The 17,911-nt window shown below is 45.2% G+C and overlaps 1 protein-coding gene across 2 annotated transcripts in view; it reads left to right on the forward strand.

The window, feature by feature from the left end:
* Positions 1 to 13,570, forward strand: part of TUFT1 (tuftelin 1) — a 39,902-nt gene extending 26,332 nt beyond the window's left edge. For both annotated transcript variants that reach the window (XM_061606582.1, XM_061606583.1), the window contains exons 5-12: positions 1,214 to 1,285; positions 1,773 to 1,889; positions 2,868 to 2,996; positions 4,001 to 4,095; positions 5,980 to 6,085; positions 10,991 to 11,074; positions 11,779 to 11,882; positions 12,460 to 13,570. In XM_061606582.1, the coding sequence (XP_061462566.1) occupies positions 1,214 to 1,285; positions 1,773 to 1,889; positions 2,868 to 2,996; positions 4,001 to 4,095; positions 5,980 to 6,085; positions 10,991 to 11,074; positions 11,779 to 11,882; positions 12,460 to 12,523 (771 nt within the window). In that variant the 3' untranslated portion in view covers positions 12,524 to 13,570. The remainder of the gene's footprint in view (positions 1 to 1,213; positions 1,286 to 1,772; positions 1,890 to 2,867; positions 2,997 to 4,000; positions 4,096 to 5,979; positions 6,086 to 10,990; positions 11,075 to 11,778; positions 11,883 to 12,459) is intronic.
* Positions 13,571 to 17,911: the final 4,341 nt, after the last annotated feature.

A 17,911-nucleotide genomic window follows, 5' to 3' on the forward strand; every position in this document is an offset into this window, starting at 1 on the left:
GTGTCTCCCAAGACTCTTGGGAGATGCATAACCATGGAGAGCCTGCTAGTTGTGCGTTTGGTTCTTTTGAAGAGGTAAATGTCTTAGAACGGAAGGATTTCTTCCTCTGGCTGAGTCCAGAGGGTGGGCACAGGCTCTGAGTGCATGTATGGATCACACTTATATCCCACCTTTCCTCCAAGGAGCTTGAGGGTGATGTGTGTGGGATTTATCCTCATAACAACCCTGTGAGGTGGGCTACACTGAGAGATCATGGCCAGCCCAGATGGCACCCAGTGCAGACCAGTGGAATAGAATGTGATGGGTATTTGGGCAGAGTGTGTGTGTAGAGAGGGGGGTATTCTCTCACTCTCACACATGCACGTATATAAAAGCAAGCAGGGAGTGCCTGGTGTTGCTCAGGAGTTCTAAGACGCCAACAGCAACCCTCACTGACAGTGCACTTTGACATGTTGAGTCTGCCATCTTGATTCAAAATGGCTTCCAACAGTATCCAAACATAGACAGAAACCTGCTCCTTGATCTTGGGGACCATCATGCCAAATTCAGTTACAATATCTTCAGAGGTGTTGGAATTGCTACAGTTTTGAAAAGTTGAGTCGGCCATTTTGTTTCAAGATGGCACCTAAAAATTGACAGAATGCTGCTCCTTCACCTCAGGAACCGTTTTGCCAAATTTGGTTAAGATACCTTAAGAGATGTCCAAACATATAAGTGTCCAGTAAATAATTTTTCAAAATGAGTAGTAGATATATATAGATGGATTGATACACGCATATATGGATATATACACACAGTTGGCCACTGTTATTTTATTGTATATTAATGTTATATTGATGATATCAATTGTAATTATGATGATGGTATATTAATAAAGAGATTTCTATACCACCCTTCACTGAAAACGGTCACAGGACTGTTTCGCAAAAAAAAAAAAAAGGTAATTATAATTACATAATAAACAAAAATGCATTAAAATCTCATAAATTACATAAACAGTGTGGTTTTAAAAAACACCATAAAAATGACTTAGCCAATCAGCTGCTAAAAGGGTGTTTTTAAAAACATAAATGGCACCTGAAAGAATCTGAAGCTGGGGCGAGAAGCGTCTCAGTGTGGAGGTTGTAGCATTGTGAGTGTGTCATGAAAGAGGTGGTGCGCTGGATCATTCTGCGTTTCATTATTTTATTTGTGTGTGTGTCTTTAAACACAGAAAACGTTGGAGAAAGCAAATGGGATCCTTCCTCACAGAGCTAACTCGTATCGCAGCATGTCGGTGTGCCAGGTTTGTAAATGAAAGTTTGGGTTTGCGGTGAGGGTGAGTGGGGTGAGGAGATGGGTGATGGTTGAGGCTGGCATCCATGTTTGGAGGAACTAAGGTTGTGGTGAAAGCAGGCTGGTCAGGAATGGTCTAACTTGTTTGCTTGTTCTAGCCTAGATCTGAACTGGGGAGAGATTGGGTAGTGCAATATAATGGTTAGAATGCTGGGGTGAGAGGGGGTGGAGAGAAGCCCGGGTTCGAGTCCCCACTAGCCTATAAAGTTCAGTGAGTGACTTTGGGCCACTCGCTATTTTGCAGCCTCGTCCTACCTCGCAAGGTGGTTGTGAGGGGAAACCGGGAAAAAGGGAAAGTCATTGGGCCTCACTTCTGGGAGCTCCTTGGGAGGAATGGGGTGGGGCTATAAATGCAATGAATAAATGCAACGGGAAGAAGGGGCAGTGTGCGCGCACACTTGGGAGACACGTCGTGTCCGAATCTTCCCTTCTGGCAGGACGAGCCGATGTATCCTGGCGACGACATCTCGATAATGCGGGAGACGACGAAAAGGCTCTTTACGAAACTACAGGAGGCCGAAAAGCGGCATCAGTCGGACAGAGCTGCCTATGAGGTCAGTGCGGGGGTGCTTAGCGGCAGTCAAGGCCGTTCTCAGTTCACTCTTAGTACTTATCCCTGGATGCACCTCTGCGGGCCATAGCTGAGCGGCAGAGCGTCTGCTTTGCAGTGCAGAAGGCCCCGGTCCCCAATGGGATCTCCAGGTAGGGCTGGGAATATCCCCTGCCTTGAAACCCTGGAGGAGCTGCCAGTCACAGTAGACCAGTGATTCTCAAACGGTGCGCCCAGGCACACTGGTGCGCCCTAAGAGGTGGCTAGGTGTGCCTCAAATACTATGAAAGTATATTTTAAAAATGAGAAGAAACCCATTTGTATAGGGTAATAGTTTTCTAGTTTGTTATTTTTATTCATAGTTTAAAAGATATTATTTTTTAAATGTTGTACATGAAGTGTGCCAGACCATTTTTATATGTTTTACGGTGCGCCGCGAACCAAAAAAGTTTGAGAACCACTGCAGTAGACAGTAGTGAGCTTAGACAGACCAGTTGGTTTGACGTGGTATGAGGCAGCTTCCTAGGAACAATCTGGGGATTAACTCCCTACTGTGGTAGTTCCCAAACACACCCAAAGTAAATGGCCGTTAAAAAAGGCTCTGCAGACGGTAACGTCGTAGACGATAATTACCACTGTCCTCCAGAGCAGCGGAAATAGCTGGGTAGAGCGCCCTTAAGGGGGGGAAAAAGGCAAACACAGTTTTGTTAGTCCGTGTGTGTGTGTGCTGTAAAATCTGTACTTGGTCAATACCTTTATTAGCCTAGATTTGTGGTGTGTTTTTGATATGTTTTTAAAGATCTTTTGTTTTAATATATTTTAAAGTCTGCTTTTAAGATGTTTGAAGAGTGTTTTTAGTGTTCTTGTTTGCTGCCCTAGGCTCCCACTGCGAGGAAGGGCAGGATATAAATTTAATAATAATAATAGTTCTCTGTCTGTGTGGCACGCATATGGATTTTTCTCTCTCCGTCTTGTGATGCAGACGTCCATTTCTCACTACCGGAGGGAAGCCGAGCAGTCGGGCACGGCCCTCAGGAAGGCCGAACTAGACATGGGAGAAAAAGATTTGAAGTTGGAAGAGTTGCAGAGACTCCTGACAGGGATGGAGAAGGTACCGTTTGTCGTTGTTTGCATTGGTACGATGACAAAGGTATTTGTCATTATCACTGTTAGGATGATGATTAATAACGATTCCTGTTTTTATTCCTTGAACCTCTCCCTCCCTCACCCAGAGTGTCTAGAATAAAATTAGCACAAGAATAAAATTAAAACCCCAAGTTACAATAATGGCAAACTGGGTAGTATCCACCTACTCAGAGGAGGCGCATTGAAACGCATGAAACCTGGGTTAGTCATGTTTATGAGCTTCAGTGGATCTACTCGCAAGGAGAACTAATATTGGATGCAAGCCATTGGGCACCTCCCACCTTTACTCCACAGGCCTGCAAAAAAGACATGAGTCTTAAGCTGATACCTGAGTGAATTTAATATGGTGGACAGTCAGGTCTGTACTGGGATGGGGTGCCACCACTGAGGAGGCTCTGCTTTGGTTAGTGCCCTCCCCAGCCCCTGAATCAAGCTCATGACCTTGGAGGCCGCCTAGTCTAATCGGGATAAGATCTTCAATAGAGAATGCAACTACCAAAGGGCCGTGGCTCAGTGGCAGGACGTCTGCCTTGCATGCAGGAAGGTCCCAGGTTCAATCCCCGGCATCTCCAGGTAGAGCTGGAAAAACAAGTCCTATCCAAACCCTGGTGAACCACTGCTACTAGTGTGGGCATTACTAAGCTTAGATGGAGCAGGGATCTGGCTTGGGTCAAAGGCAGCTTCTTATTGGGAATGGTCGTCGCTCAGTGGTAGAGCACCTGCCTTGCATGCAGAAGGTCCTCCGCTCAATATCCTGCATCTCCATCTGTGGCTGGGGAAAAATGCCTGCTTGAAATCCTGTGTGCTGTGTGGGGTAGAAAAACCACCTGGCCCTTGGCCTTCTGGGTCGTCCGTGAGCCACCTCCGGAAGCTTTTCTAGGCGTGCCTTTTTGCAGCTGCGAGGCCTGTCCAGTGAGCCCCCGTGGCGGCGCTCCTGATCCCCCCCCTGCCCTCCTCTTCCCATTGCAGGAACACCGGATTCTGTTGCGGAAGATGAAAGACGGCGAGGCGGAGTTGGAGCAGGTGCGGAACCTCGAGAGAGACAAGCTTGCAGAGCAGGAAAGGTGAGCTGCCCTCGGGTCGTGGGAGAGACGACTGTGGAGGTGGAGCGGTAGCGGCTGAGCCCCAGGTGTGGCTCTGTGGCATTGGGGGGGGGGGATGACATGCTGGGGCTTCCCGGATTGCTAATCTTGGGGTTGTGTCCCGCTAAAGCTGTGTGCACACCACACATTTCAAGCACAACGCTTCCCCACCCAAGAATCTCTAGTGTAAGAGTGCTGGGAATTGCAGCTCTGTGAGGGGTGAACTACAGTTCCCAGGATTCTTTGGGGAAGCCATACATTTAAAGTATGTGGCTTCCCTCAGAATCCTGGGAACTGTAGTTCACCCTTACAGACCGACACTTCCCAGTACCCTTAACGAACTACAGTTCCCAGGATTCTTTCTTGGGGGCGATGTGCTGTAAACATATGGTGTGCATGCAGCCAAAGTCCTACTTGGAGTAAATGCATTGACTTAATGGAGCGGAGTTAGTCATGTCCATTTACATCAGTGGGTCTTCTCTTGACTTAATGTTGGATGCGATCCTTGGCACCCTGCTGACCTCATTGTCATTATTTTGTTTTAATTTGTTAATTGCCTTACACAGCTGAGTTTAAAAATGTATGGAATTGTTAAGAAGGGACTTCAAAATTTAGCACAATTTTATTTATTTATTTATTTATTTAATTAAGCTTATATACCGCCCGACTAGCAACAGCTCTCTTGGCGGTGAACATTAAAAATACAATAAAAATAACACAAAACTGTACACAAAACTGTACAGTCTAAAATCAAAATATAATAATTTAGAATTAACAGGAATTAAAATGCCTCAGAGAAGAGAAAGGTTTTAACCTGGCGCCGAAAAGATGATAGTGTCGGCGCCAGGAGCACCTCCTCGGGGAGACCATTCCATAGTTCGGGGGCCACCACTGAGAAGGCCCTAGATCTTGTCACCACTCTCCGGGCTTCCCTATGAGTCGGAACCCGGAGGAGGGCCTTCGTAGTAGACCGTAATGTACGGGCCGGTTCATATCGGGAGAGGCATTCCGACAGATATCGTGGTCCCGCGCCGTATAAGGCTTTATAGGTAAGTACCAACACTTTGAATCTGGCCCGGAAGCATATTGGAAGCCAGTGCAAACGGGCTAGCACAGGTGTTATATGCTCAGACCGCTTAGTTCTTGTTAGCAGTCTGGCCGCCGCATTTTGCACTAGCTGTAGCTTCTGAATCGTCTTCAAAGGTAGCCCTACGTAAAGCGCATTGCAGTAGTCCAGACGCGAGGTTACCATAGCATGTACCACTGATGAGAGGTCCTCCTTACTCAGATAGGGATGTAGCTGGGCTACCAACCGAAGTTGGTAGAACGCATTCCGGGCCACCGAGGCTACATGAGCCTCAAGTGTGAGGGAAGAGTCTAAGATGACTCCCAGACTACGCACCTGTTCCTTTAGGGGGAGTGTAACCCCATCCAGGACAGGGTATATATCCACCATCCGATCAGAGAAACCATCCACCAACAGCATCTCAGTCTTGTCAGGATTGAGTCTCAGTTTGTTAGTTCTCATCCAGTCCATTGTCGCAGCCAGGCAACGGTTCAGCACGTCGACTGCCTCACCTGAAGAAGATGTAAAGGAGAAGTAGAGCTGCGTGTCATCAATACTATCTCTCTCTCTCTCTCTCTCTCTCTCTCTCTCTCTCTCTCTCTCTCTCTCAAAGAGCGCAAAAAATGTGGTTTTATGAAATTGAGGGTTGTATTCAGTGCTAGTCCTACTCAGAGTAGACCCATTGAAGTTAATAGACATGACTACATTGAGTTTTTTAATTTCAGTGGGTCTCTTGAGTATAACCCTGTGCAGTTGACTTGTTTGTTTGACCTGTGGCTTCTTCCACCTCTGCTTTCCAGGTCAGCCAAACTGGAGAAGGAAGTTGCCACCTTGCGGGAGAAAATCCATCACCTTGACGACATGCTCAAGAGCCAGCAGCGCAAGGTCCGGCAGATGATTGAGCAGGTGGGTGTTGGCGCCGAGCTGTGCGTTGGCTGCGGGGACTTCGGGCCTAGTCTGAGGGCCTCAGGCAAGGTGTCTAGAGCTTCCGGACTGGGTAACCTCCATGCTCTCTCCACGCACACAACATGCCACTGTCTCTGGAGGTAACAGAGGGCCCTACTAGGCCTCACTATAATAGAAGAGCCTTGCGTTCGCCTTCTCATGCAGCGGTCAGTCAGGGAAAAATGCCACACGCAGGTTGTGAAGGGCGACAGCCCTCCCTTGCTGTTTGTCCACCGGCACTCTTTGTTTTTAGAGGTGTACTGGGCCTGTCAGCAGAGGTTCCATTCCTTAGCTCTTAAAAGAAGATAAGTGCAGCCCTGTTGGATCAGACCAAAGGGCTTGCCATTAAGTGTTCAGCATCCCATTTCGCGTGATGGCCCAGTTACATACTTCTGGGAAGCCCACAAATGGGGCACCAAGGCCCATAGCCCTTTTCTGTCATCGCTTCTCCCCCCCCCCCAGCATCTGGTATCTGGAGGTAAACTGCTTCTGAACATGGAGGAACCACTTAACTATAGTGATAGCAATCTAATTTAGTAACAATGTAATTAAAAGTAAATAAAATTTAATAATAATATCATATAATAATATAATTTAATAACACAATAAGTTAACAATAAATGATTTAATAATAATTTAATAATGGTAGCATTTCTGTCCCCCCTTTTCTCCAAGGAGTTCCAGGTGGCGTACGTGGTTCCCCCCCCATATTATTTCCCCTCTCCGGCAAAAAACCCCCTGTAAGGTAGGCTAAGCTGAGGGGCAAGGTAACTCAGTGAGCTTGATGGCTGGGTCAGGATTTGAATCCTGGTCTCCCAGGCCCTAGTCCAACACCTGACCACTACACCACGCTGTCCCTCTTCTCCTTATTGACTGGCCTCCATGAGTCCATGTCTAATCCTCCTTTTAAAGCCAGGCCCCACAGGGCGTGGGGGCATGACTATGCTTGGGGAGGCCTGCGTTTGGCACTTTCGAGTTCTGTGACGGGAGAAAGGTGGGGACACCAATTAACAAGCCAGGGGTGGAGAACCTGTTACTCGACTATGACTCCCATCACCCTTGATCGTTGGCCAAGCTGGCTGAGGCTGGGGTGTATGTGTTGTAGTCCCGTACCCCGAACAGCTAAACAAGTCAGCCACCGTATCTTACTGCAGCAGTTTCCCGTAATTAAAAGTAGGATATTTGAGTGTTTTTAAGTAAACCCTTTTTTTTAAAAAAAAGCGAGTTGCTCAGAGGCTGCTAATATTTCTTGTCTTCCAACTCCTATCTGCCCTTGGGGAGTCACTCCAAGTGAGCTGCACTGTACATCTGCTTTTCATGCAGCTGTAAGTCTAGACAGGGAAAGCGAGCTTAATGGCCAAATGTAATACACACCAGTTGGCCAAGATTTTTAAAAAAAACGTTGACAAAGAGTCTGTCCACTTTTAAAGCCAGACGTGTGTATCGGCCTGTCTTGGGAAAGAGTTAAATCTTAAGTCTCGTTCCGAGTTGCCTCCCGCGTGTTCCTTGCCAAGGATTTGGCAGTTGTTTGATTTGGAACTTGACCTCCCAGGCTAAGTGACTCACACCCAAAAGGACTCCGATAACTCAGCCCAGTATTACAGAGGTGACTGGGGCTGATGCAATGAAGATCACGTCTCTCTGTGAAAGTTCTGTGAATGACCATACAATTAGGGATTCAAACTTTAATCCGGCTTTGAAAACCTTTCTAAATAAACTAACTTCACTGGTGCCGTTGAGAGGCTGGCAGCTTTTTTTGGTGACGCCTCCTTGCCCTGAACTTTTCCATCCCAGCTGGTTTAAATAGAGCAACTTCAGTTTGCATTTTTCCTCATCCCTCACAATTCATTTTCCTTTTGTGCTGTGACTTTTTAGATTGTAATTCAGAGGGCAGGGGCAGTCATTCTTTGTGTGTGTGTGATTGGTATAACACCCTAAGAGCTTTTTTCTTTTTTACTGAAGAGTGGGATAAAAAAAAAACTTAAATAATACAATCAGGGATTAAAACTTAATTGGTTTGGAAAATCTTTTCTAAATCAATCAAAAAGGCATCCCCAATTAATCAGGCAACACATGTTTGGTTGTATCCAATGCTTAAGTTCTACTCAGAGTAGACACACTGATGTTAACAGACGTTGCTAACTTAGATTCATTTGTTTCTTTTTTTTTTTACAATAATTTTTATTCAAATTTTCATAAAACATACAAAACAAAATCATAAAACATTCAAAGACAAAAAACAAAACAAAACAAAAATGATTAAACAAAAAAAATAAAATGTTGACTTCCCATTTGTCGCAGATCAAATCAGTTATAGGTCTACAATATATAACAATCCTGTCTCTTAAATTATATTATAAAATCACTTTCCTCCAGTAGTTATCTTAATTAATCATCAAATCTCATAAACATTACTTTATTCTTTCCACAAAAAGTCAAAGAGAGGTTTCAATTCTTTAAGAAATATCTATCAATTTTTCTCCAAATAAACATGTCGATTAATCCATCTTGTTAATAATAATAATAATCTTATTGTCATAACCATAGTCCAAATAAACATATGGATTAATCCATCTCATCAAAATCTGTTAGGTCCAATAATTTCAATAGCCATTATTCCATTATCCATATTAATTCCATCTTCCATCTTCAATAGTCCTGTTAAGTCCAGTAATTTCAGTGTCCAATCTTCCATTATCAGTATTCCATAATAATCTTGCTGTCATAGCCATAGTCATATAATAAGAGTCTGATGGGAATTTCCTCTATCCCAAATATTTTCTTGCCATCAATTCTGAATAAGTTGCTGAAATATTGTTGTAAAGTCATATCTCTGTTCTTTTTTACAGAATGCACTGGCTCATCTCTTAAGAGTTTTTCCATTGTCACATGGCTGCAGTTAATTCCATAGATTTTCTCTATATCAAGCTCCATCACGTCATTCCAGTCCAGAAGATTATCCAAGCCATTGATAACTTTATCTCTAATATCTTCATTAATTTCTTCAGAGATAACGTTAAATTCCAAACAGTAGATTTTATTTCTAATATCCATAAACTCCAGATCTTTTTCCAATTCCACATTTGTTCCAATCTCCAGGGCTTGTATCTTCCCTTTATTTTTTCTTTTCTCATCTCTGATCTCATTCTCCTCTCTCACAGGATCCCCTATTTCTTTAAGCTCCTGCATCATTTTGCTCAGTTCAATTTTCAGCTCCTTACTGCCCTGTCGCAGGGTTTGTTTCGTTATCTCAATCTCATCCATTATTTTCTGAAACATAATTACTTCCAGATTCTCAGCCACTTTCTTGATTGCCATTTTTAAAACCACGAAAACAAAGCAAAACAAAAATAAAGAAGAACCACTTCTTATTTCAGCAACAATTGGGTTAATATTCCAGGGTTGATGACATCACAGTATAAACAGAGCAGCCTGCCTTATCTCTCTATGTTCAAGAACACAAAACAAATTTAGTTCCCAGCATCAAAACAGTTAGTGGCGTCGTGAAGAAGCAGATTCGTCAAAATAAAATAGACCAAAAAGAGAATAGTCCCAGACAATATAATGTTCCTCGGAATAGAAATCCCTCTTCTGTTTATATCTTTAGAATGCACTTCCAGGACAGCTTTTTGCAATAGAAACAGAGATAAGCTGTTAATTTCGTGAATAACAGAGAAGAGTTATAGCTCACCCAGAAGTTCTTTAAAGCTGATTCATTTGACAAATCTCTTTTTGCTGCAACAATTTAAACCAAGTAAAAAAAATGATAGAAAGAAGGGTGCTTGCCTGTTAGTCCGTTTTCTCTTTGAAGAAAAGATAAACGTATCGCATTAATCAGATAGAGCTTGTTCGGAAGTCCGTCCAGCATTGCTGGCTGGACCTTTTCTCATAAATTAATGAAATCCAGTCCTCCCAACAAAAACAGGCTTTTGAGGTTGATCTCTATGTTTCTCCCTGCCCGGGAGAAATTTCATCAGTCAAAAAAAAAATGTTCTGACTGATTTATATCTGAATAAGCTTCTTTTGCGGCGGGAGCCCGTCTCAAAAGCAGGCACAAGCGAAGTCACCCTTCCCGGAAGTGCTTAGATTCATTTGTTTCAGTGGAGTAGAACTTAACTGAATACAACCTATTAACATACAGTCATAATTATTAACTGGAGGTAGCAAATATTTCAGAGGTATTTCCTCTTCTTACTCACAGAGAAGAATATGTCTCCTGCCTCTTCTGAAATGGTCTGTGCTGTGAAATAATACATATACAGTATCTAAAAAACTTTTTTCCCATTTGACACGATAGTATTATAAGCGTACGCAAAGCTAATGCAGATTTAACTGACGGGTCAAGGTCCCCTTTAATTGAGGTGAGAGTCCAAATAGTTTAACCCTGCCCCTCTTTCTGCCGGCTTGTCCTCACAACAACCCTGTGAGGTAGGCTAGGATAACAAACTGCCTGATCCAAAGCTACCGAGTGAGATTTATGACTATGAGGGGATTCCATCTCAGGCTCTTGAAGGAGTGGTGGGTCATTGCTGTGCTGGAAATGAGTGTCCTTTCAACACAGGCATGGGGGAAATCGCTGGCCTTGCAGATGTTGCTGGACTACAATTTTTATCATTGGCCATGCTGGGGCTGATGGGAGTTGGAGTCCAGCAATATTGGGTGAGGCGCCAAGTTCCCCCTTGCCTGCAGATGTCTATCTTCTTCTCCCAGGATTACACCTCCCAATTTCCCTGGGGTCCATTTAAACCTCTGGTGCAACCTTAATGTGCAATTCTGGGGCGTTGCTCGCCTGTCTTTGCAACCTGAGTCTGCCTTCTCCTTTTTTTGGAGACTCCGCATTTTGAATACGTTTCTTCTCCTCGGCAGCTTCAAAACTCCAAGATGGTGATTCAGTCCAAAGACACCATAATTCAAGAACTGAAAGAGCGGGTGGCTTATCTAGAGGCCGAGGTAGGTAGTGATGCTTTTCTGTCAAGCTGTTGAGCTCCCTTCTGGGGACGTTTTCATTGAGTCAACCTCTTGCTCATCATTGTCTATGCCAGGGAGGCGTGGTGTACTTTTTCCCCTCCCCCAGCCTGAGGGCCGCTTTCACTTCTGGGCAATCCTCAGGGGGCCGCATGCTGGTGGTGGGTGGCGCTAGAGGCACAAGTGGCCGGAGCAGCAAATGTAAATCACCTTTTGTACAGTAAGGCCAACTTCTACGCATGCACTTCTCTCTATTCAATCCGGAGAAGCAAAGCAGGAGCCAGAAATGGGTGTGGCTTACGAAGAGTTCTGAGGGCCAGATGGCGAGGCCTGCAGGGGCCACCTTCAGCCCCTGGGCTGAAGCACATCATCCCTCGTTGGCACCAGCCTTCCCCAACCCGCTGCTCTCCAGACGCTGTTGGGGCTCCCAGTTCCCATTGGCCCCGTCAACCAGCATGGCCGACGGTCGGGGATGATGGGAGCTTGGAGAACTTGTGTTTGGTAATCTTGTGTTCTGCGCGCACACACTTGTCTGTCGTATACTTGCGTGTGTTTAAATCATCGTTTTTGATACCATTTTTGTCATCGTTTGAGGCCAGTCCTTTTTTTCAACCAGTTAAGTTAATGTGCCCTTTTTTGGGGGGGACACACGTCACCCTCTTTTTCTCTGTGTGCTTTTTCCCCTTTAGAACCTTGAGATGCATGACCGCATCGAACACCTCATCGAAAAGCAGACCCACAGCTCCGTGGCCCACAGCGTCAGGCCCCGCTCCAAATCCGAGTATGTCAGCAGGTGAGCGGTTGTGAAGGGGTATTTTTTGGGGGGGTTGGTCACCTGCCCTTTCGGGGCAGTGAGAGGCATGGGGTGGAGGAATAAGGAGGGCTGCTTTGCAGTCTCCAAGCCGTGGACCCCTTTGGTGAATGCTGCTTCTCTCCTCCTCCCCCCGACCTAGTGTTGAGAGCACTTCACACACATTTGTCTTGGTAATCCTTAAAACAACCCTGTAAGGCAGGCCAGGCTTCCCAGTCACCATATGGCATGTCTGGGCCTGAGGAAGAATGAGCTTTTTTGGGTGTGGGTGTGTTAGTTTCTTAGATATCCAACTTTGCTTCCATCACAGAACCCTAGGCGGTCTGTATCTGTCTCCCAGGTGATCCCCCATCCAAGCACCAGGCCTGATTAGCATCAGCTAAATGGAGGCCTCACTTGCCTTCTGACGGTATTCTCTGGAACTACCTTGTCCCTATTTTTTTTTAATCATAATGAGTACCATCACTGTTATCTTACCTTTAGCTTAGGGAAGAATAATTGCCTCCTGGCATTTTTTTAAAAAAATCAGCAACCTAATCTGTCTCTTTCTCTCCTGTAGCAAAAGGCTCACCAAATCTCTGGGACCCAAACCTTTGCCTCTCATCCGAGTGGTGGAAACATGAATTCGAACTCCTCTCCCCATCCCGCTCTCTGAAAGGAACCCTCTGCAAGCTCTCCGGACCGTAGGCAGACGCTTAGTCCTCCCGCTTGCTCCTTGCCCACCTCGCTCTCCAGAGGCAACCAACTTCTCGTAGCGTGCGATGGGCCATCTGGGCATCCCCCCCCCCAGCAGCAAAGCCTGCTTAAAGCTGCAAGGATCACATTTTCCAGGACAGGTTTTAATTGGGATGGAATGCAAGAATGTTCAAGTAGCAAGAGGACACTTTTGCTGCCCCCCGAAAGGGGTGGGGCAAGGGATCTCTTCATATCCCTCGCTATAGATCTGTAAGGGTGGGGTCACTTTTGGAGATATACACTGAACAGAGCAAGAAGCCATATATATATATATATATATATATATATATATATATATATATATATATATATATATATGTGTGTGTGTGTGTGTGTGTGTGTGTGTATTTGTATATGGCTTCCTGCTCTGTTCAGTGCTGGAATTTCCTCCCCCCAGTTTTTGTTCACATTCAAGCCGGTATTCCCGTCAGGGATGGTTTTCAGATTATTATTAATAATAATTAGTTTAAATGCCTGTTGGGTTGGGCAGAGGGAGGAGGGCTCCTTGCCTCTCGTTTGCCCCCTCATGTCCAACAGCTTCCTATCTGTTTCTCTCTCAACTGGAGAAATAGGTTGCCCCATCAAGCTCAATGGAGCACACCCCCCCCCCGAGAACTGAGCTGTCTGCTGTCTGCGTTTAGCCCTGTTAGTTGGTCACGCCAGGCCATGACAGAATGTAGAGATTCAACACATATAATGCAATTTAGCTTTTTGGGGGGGGTTGTGTTTGTATATGTGTGTATATATATATATATATATATGTGTGTGTGTGTATATATATATATGTATATATATATGTATATATATATGTATATGTATGTATATGTATATGTATGTATATGTATATATGTATGTGTGTGTATATATATATATATATGTGTGTGTATATATATATATATAAATATAAATAAAGTCGAGTTGAGTGTTTAAAAAAATGCTTGATGTGTATATTAGAGCAGGGTTGGTTTGCTGTGAGTTTTGCCTGGTCTACTTTTTTAAAAAAAAAACTTGCGTCATCCTTGTGGACTAGTAGCGATGGTTAAACTTTACAAACCAAAGATGCTCACTCCATTCCTTGCAGGGACAGCCTTTGTGTGCATGCCAGATTTTGAAGACGTTAAGAGGTATTTTTTGACTGGGTCAGACCAAATGTCACTTGGTGTGGCTTTTTTTTTGCAAGGTTTGCATCATGGGATGCTCTTGTGGAAGCTGTCTAGCGTTCGGCAGGTGGTTTGTAGCCTGCTTGCTGCCCATTTTAATTCCCCCCCAGACTCATCCCACCTCTGCACCATCTGCTTTCCCTTCTCTGCATGACCCAGCTACTCGTTTTTTTTGTTTTGACAACTTAGTCCAAGTGTGGGGAACCTTTGGCCCTCCAGATGTTCCAAGACTACAACTCCCATCAATCCCTGCAGGTGGCCAGGGAGGATGGGACTCTCCATTTGGCAACATCTGGAGGGCCCAAGGCTCCCCGCCCTTCCCAACTCTGAAGATGTTTGGGACTCAAGCATGGGTGATGGTGTGAATTGCAACACTGCAGCACCTGAAGGGCCACGGGTTGAGGAAGGCAGAGTCCTGGAGGACCTTTCCCAGAGGACCACTTGCCAAAGGTGGTGGAGCCAAAAATGCCAATTTTACCTTTGTCCGATAGGCTAGTTTCCACACACTGGTAAGCCAAGAGGCATGAGTTCAAGGGCATGTTCTGGCCAGGCAAAAACACTCAAGGAGGTTGCAAATCAGGGCCAGTGAGGGGTGTGGCTTGGAGAAGGGTGCCAAGAGCCAGATAGCGAGTCTTAGAGGGCTGTATTTAGCCTGTGGGGCTGAAGGCCCCCCTCCATCCCCATCCTTGTCTCTGTAAGAGGTGCTCAACTCAGTACACTTCTGTACGTCTCCCCCTTCCTGCCATTGGAGAGAGGACCTGAGCCCAGAAGATGTGTCCAACCAGATAAAGAGGCAGCGACACAACCTGAGCTTCGCAACTGAAGAAGAAAGATCCGGGGAGTGCTGGTCATGAGAAAGGGGGCAGCCCTAGCAACCAGGCGACATCTTTTCCTTTAACTGCTGAAACACTCCGTGCTTTCCCTGACTCCCTTCACCTCTACCCTGTAATTAATTGCTGCCCCTTCCCTTCCCTCCCCTGCCCTGCTGAATATTATCCTGGACTCCACGGATGTCATATGCTGCCTCCTCCCCTTTCAGTAAAATGGGTGTAACACTGGGCTACTTCGGAAGGCTGGTGTAGTCCACACACGCAGCCACAGTCCTGCCCCCTGCAAAAGGAGTACAAGGAGGAGAACAACTATGGACTTTTTCCGCCTCAGCGTGAATGCTACCCGATGAATCATCTGTGTTTTGACAGACTGTTTTATTTATTATCATTTACATCCAGGATATAAATCTTACCAAGGTGTGGCTTGCAAGCAACATTCAGTTGACATACTTTAAGAACAAATGCTATTCATCTACTAAAAACACACCAGGATCTTTCCGCAAGGCAGCTGATGGTAGATTGCCCTCTGTGAGGGTGGGTGCATGCACAGAGATGGTATTCTATTTTGGAAATGTGTAAGTCCCTTTGAACACAGTGGGGCTTTCCGAGAGAGAAGTTCTTGGACCTTGCAAAAAAATACTATTTTTTCATTCTGCAGTGTGCCTGAGATGGAATGGAGGTGTGTAATTGGGTTAGGCTGTGTCTGGTGCAAAAAAACTGCTTTGAAGTTGCACCCAAAGCCAGTAGGAGAGGGGAAAAGTCAACAGTTTCCCCATCAAATATAGAAACTGTGCACTTAATCACAGATGTGGCTCTTGTAAGCCAGGGAGCCAAACCTGGAGTGAAGGTTGTCTTATGTAGACATGTGTTGTGGATCGGATTTATGTTTACATAGCAATAAATGAGGACTAAATGGGGGCTGTTGATCTGGTGTGGCAGGGCTCTGCCCTCCTATATGGCAGAGAAATGTCCAGTTGCAGCTAGGAATGTGTGTCAGCTTGCAAAATGCAAACTTTGGTTTTACATGTGCGAGGGTGCAGACATCCTGGACAGCCATTGCTGGTTACAGTAGTTTGGCTGATTTCACAAAAACCTGCTCTGTTTTCTCTTAAACCGTCACAGCTGTGAGCATTTGCAAACATTGGCTCCATTGCGGCGCATTAGGCCATATGTGTTGACAATCAAGTGTGCAAGCTGTTATCGCCCACTTTGCCTCCTCTGGTCTATGTGCCTTGGGTAGCTGGGTGCCTCTTGCCTTCTGGAGCAGGTTTGCCGAACCTCAGAAAAATACAGATGTAGAAGGCTGTGTCATGCTTCTGGAGCAATGAGATCCAGGCAAGGTTTTCCTCAAATGCAGGCTGCGACTCCCTGCAAAGTTTTTGCATGCTTGGGCTGTGTTGAAGTCAATGGGATACTGCATAAGGTTGTAGCCCATGGTTTACGCCAAGGCAGTGGTGGTTGGTGTCCACTGAGACTGGTGGGGCAGAAACCAGTAGGAGGAACCAGAGATGAGAGGTAGGGCCAAGTAATTCTAGTTTTGTTCCCATTCTGCTGAATTTCCAAAGGGCAACATGGAGGAGGAAGCTGATGGCCAGAGCCACCCTCTGGGCCAGTAGAAAGGAAGAAAGCCAGTGGGCTTGGAGGGTAAGGTAGTGCCTCATTTGCCTCAGGAACTGGCCTTCAGCATGTCTCATTCTTTTTCTGAATTGGGGCCAGCTTGGCCGTAATTTATGTCCTGCATGTTATGTTTTCTGCATTTTATGGAAAAATATGGGCAGTCCCTTCTTTAAGTTTTAAGATCTAAAACAAATAGAAATAAGAGGTATCATGCCTTAAAAGTTGTGCTGTAGGGACTTGAAAGATGGGCCTATAGATGTCTGAGCGTGGCCTCTGAAGCTAAGTTAGTGCATTGCTTTTGTTTTATTTTGCATTTTAATTTTTGTAACGCACATTGAGAGGTTTAAACGGAAATGTCAGATGGAAATAATGTGGTATCTAATTTTCCCTGGGAGTAGACCCAAAATAATTGAAGTTCATTGAGTCCATTAATACCTTTTTGAGTATAACTAATGTAGGATACCAGCCCAATATTTTAAAAGTTGTTGTGGTTAGCTAACTCTAAAATGTAGAAAGCGGTTTATAAAGCAGGGTCAAGTTTTAATAAAGGATCCTCCCTGGCGCAGAGTGGTAAGCGGCGGTAACGCAGCCGAAGCTCTGCTCACGGCCGGAGTTCGATTCCAACGGAAGGAGGAAGTCAAATCTCCGGTAAAAGGGGTCGAGGTCCACTCAGCCTTCCATCCATCCGTGGTCAGTAAAATGAGTACCCGGCATATGCTGGGGGGTAAAGAAAGGCCAGGGACAGAACTGGCAATCCCACCCCATATATACGGTCTGCCTAGTAAACGTTGCAAGACGTCACCCTAAGAGTCGGAAACGACTCGCGCTATAAGTGCGGGGACACCTTTACCTTTTTTTAAAAAAAGTTTTAATAATACTGAATTTTTGTGTGTGCACAATCCATCCATTATATAACATGCATTATATGAACAGGGAAGTAGTTCTGAATGTAGAAACAGATTAATTTAAAATTAAATAAGTGACAGGGCTATCATAATAGGCAACAGTGTCAGCAAGGCAAGCGTGGTTTTATTTCTCTCTCCCAAGGATGGGTTTCGATATGTTGTGGTAGGCGGGGAGGCATCTTCTTGCAAAGGCGACTGTCCAAAAGCCTCTCATCTCCAGGCCAAGCCTTCATCTCTTTCTACGTTATGGTTGCCCCTAGCAACCTGGAACCCATGCCTGCCCTGCGGAACTACAGCCCCCGAAAGCCCCTGTGTGAGAGGCGGGGCATGATGCTGCGCGAGGAACTGACCGCAGCTCTCTTATCCATCAACTTTTCTCGAGCTGTAACTGTTGCAAAGGGGCGTGTTCTAGTCTTCTCTCCCTGCACTCCAACTCCCATGAGGCATTGCAATAGACGCGCATCTGCAATCACAGCAAAGCACAGCCTTTGAGCATAGCGCATACTACTACCTCCACCTTGGACTGCAATTCCCAGGAGGCCCCGCGACAAGGTTTTTTAAAAAACTATTGACGTATTTATTTAATTCATGCTTCTATACAACAGAATAAATCACAAAACTAAGATTTAAATTTCATAACCAAATAAAAACAAACAGTATTCTGCATTTTCACTTGCACATTACATTTTGCTGGTAAGGTATGTTTTCACACATATTTTCACAAAAGCACTTATTTACTGTGAACAAATAACTCTTCCCCCCCT

This window comes from Rhineura floridana, chromosome 22 (assembly GCF_030035675.1).
Source record: "Rhineura floridana isolate rRhiFlo1 chromosome 22, rRhiFlo1.hap2, whole genome shotgun sequence".
Taxonomy (NCBI): Eukaryota; Metazoa; Chordata; class Lepidosauria; order Squamata; family Rhineuridae; genus Rhineura; species Rhineura floridana.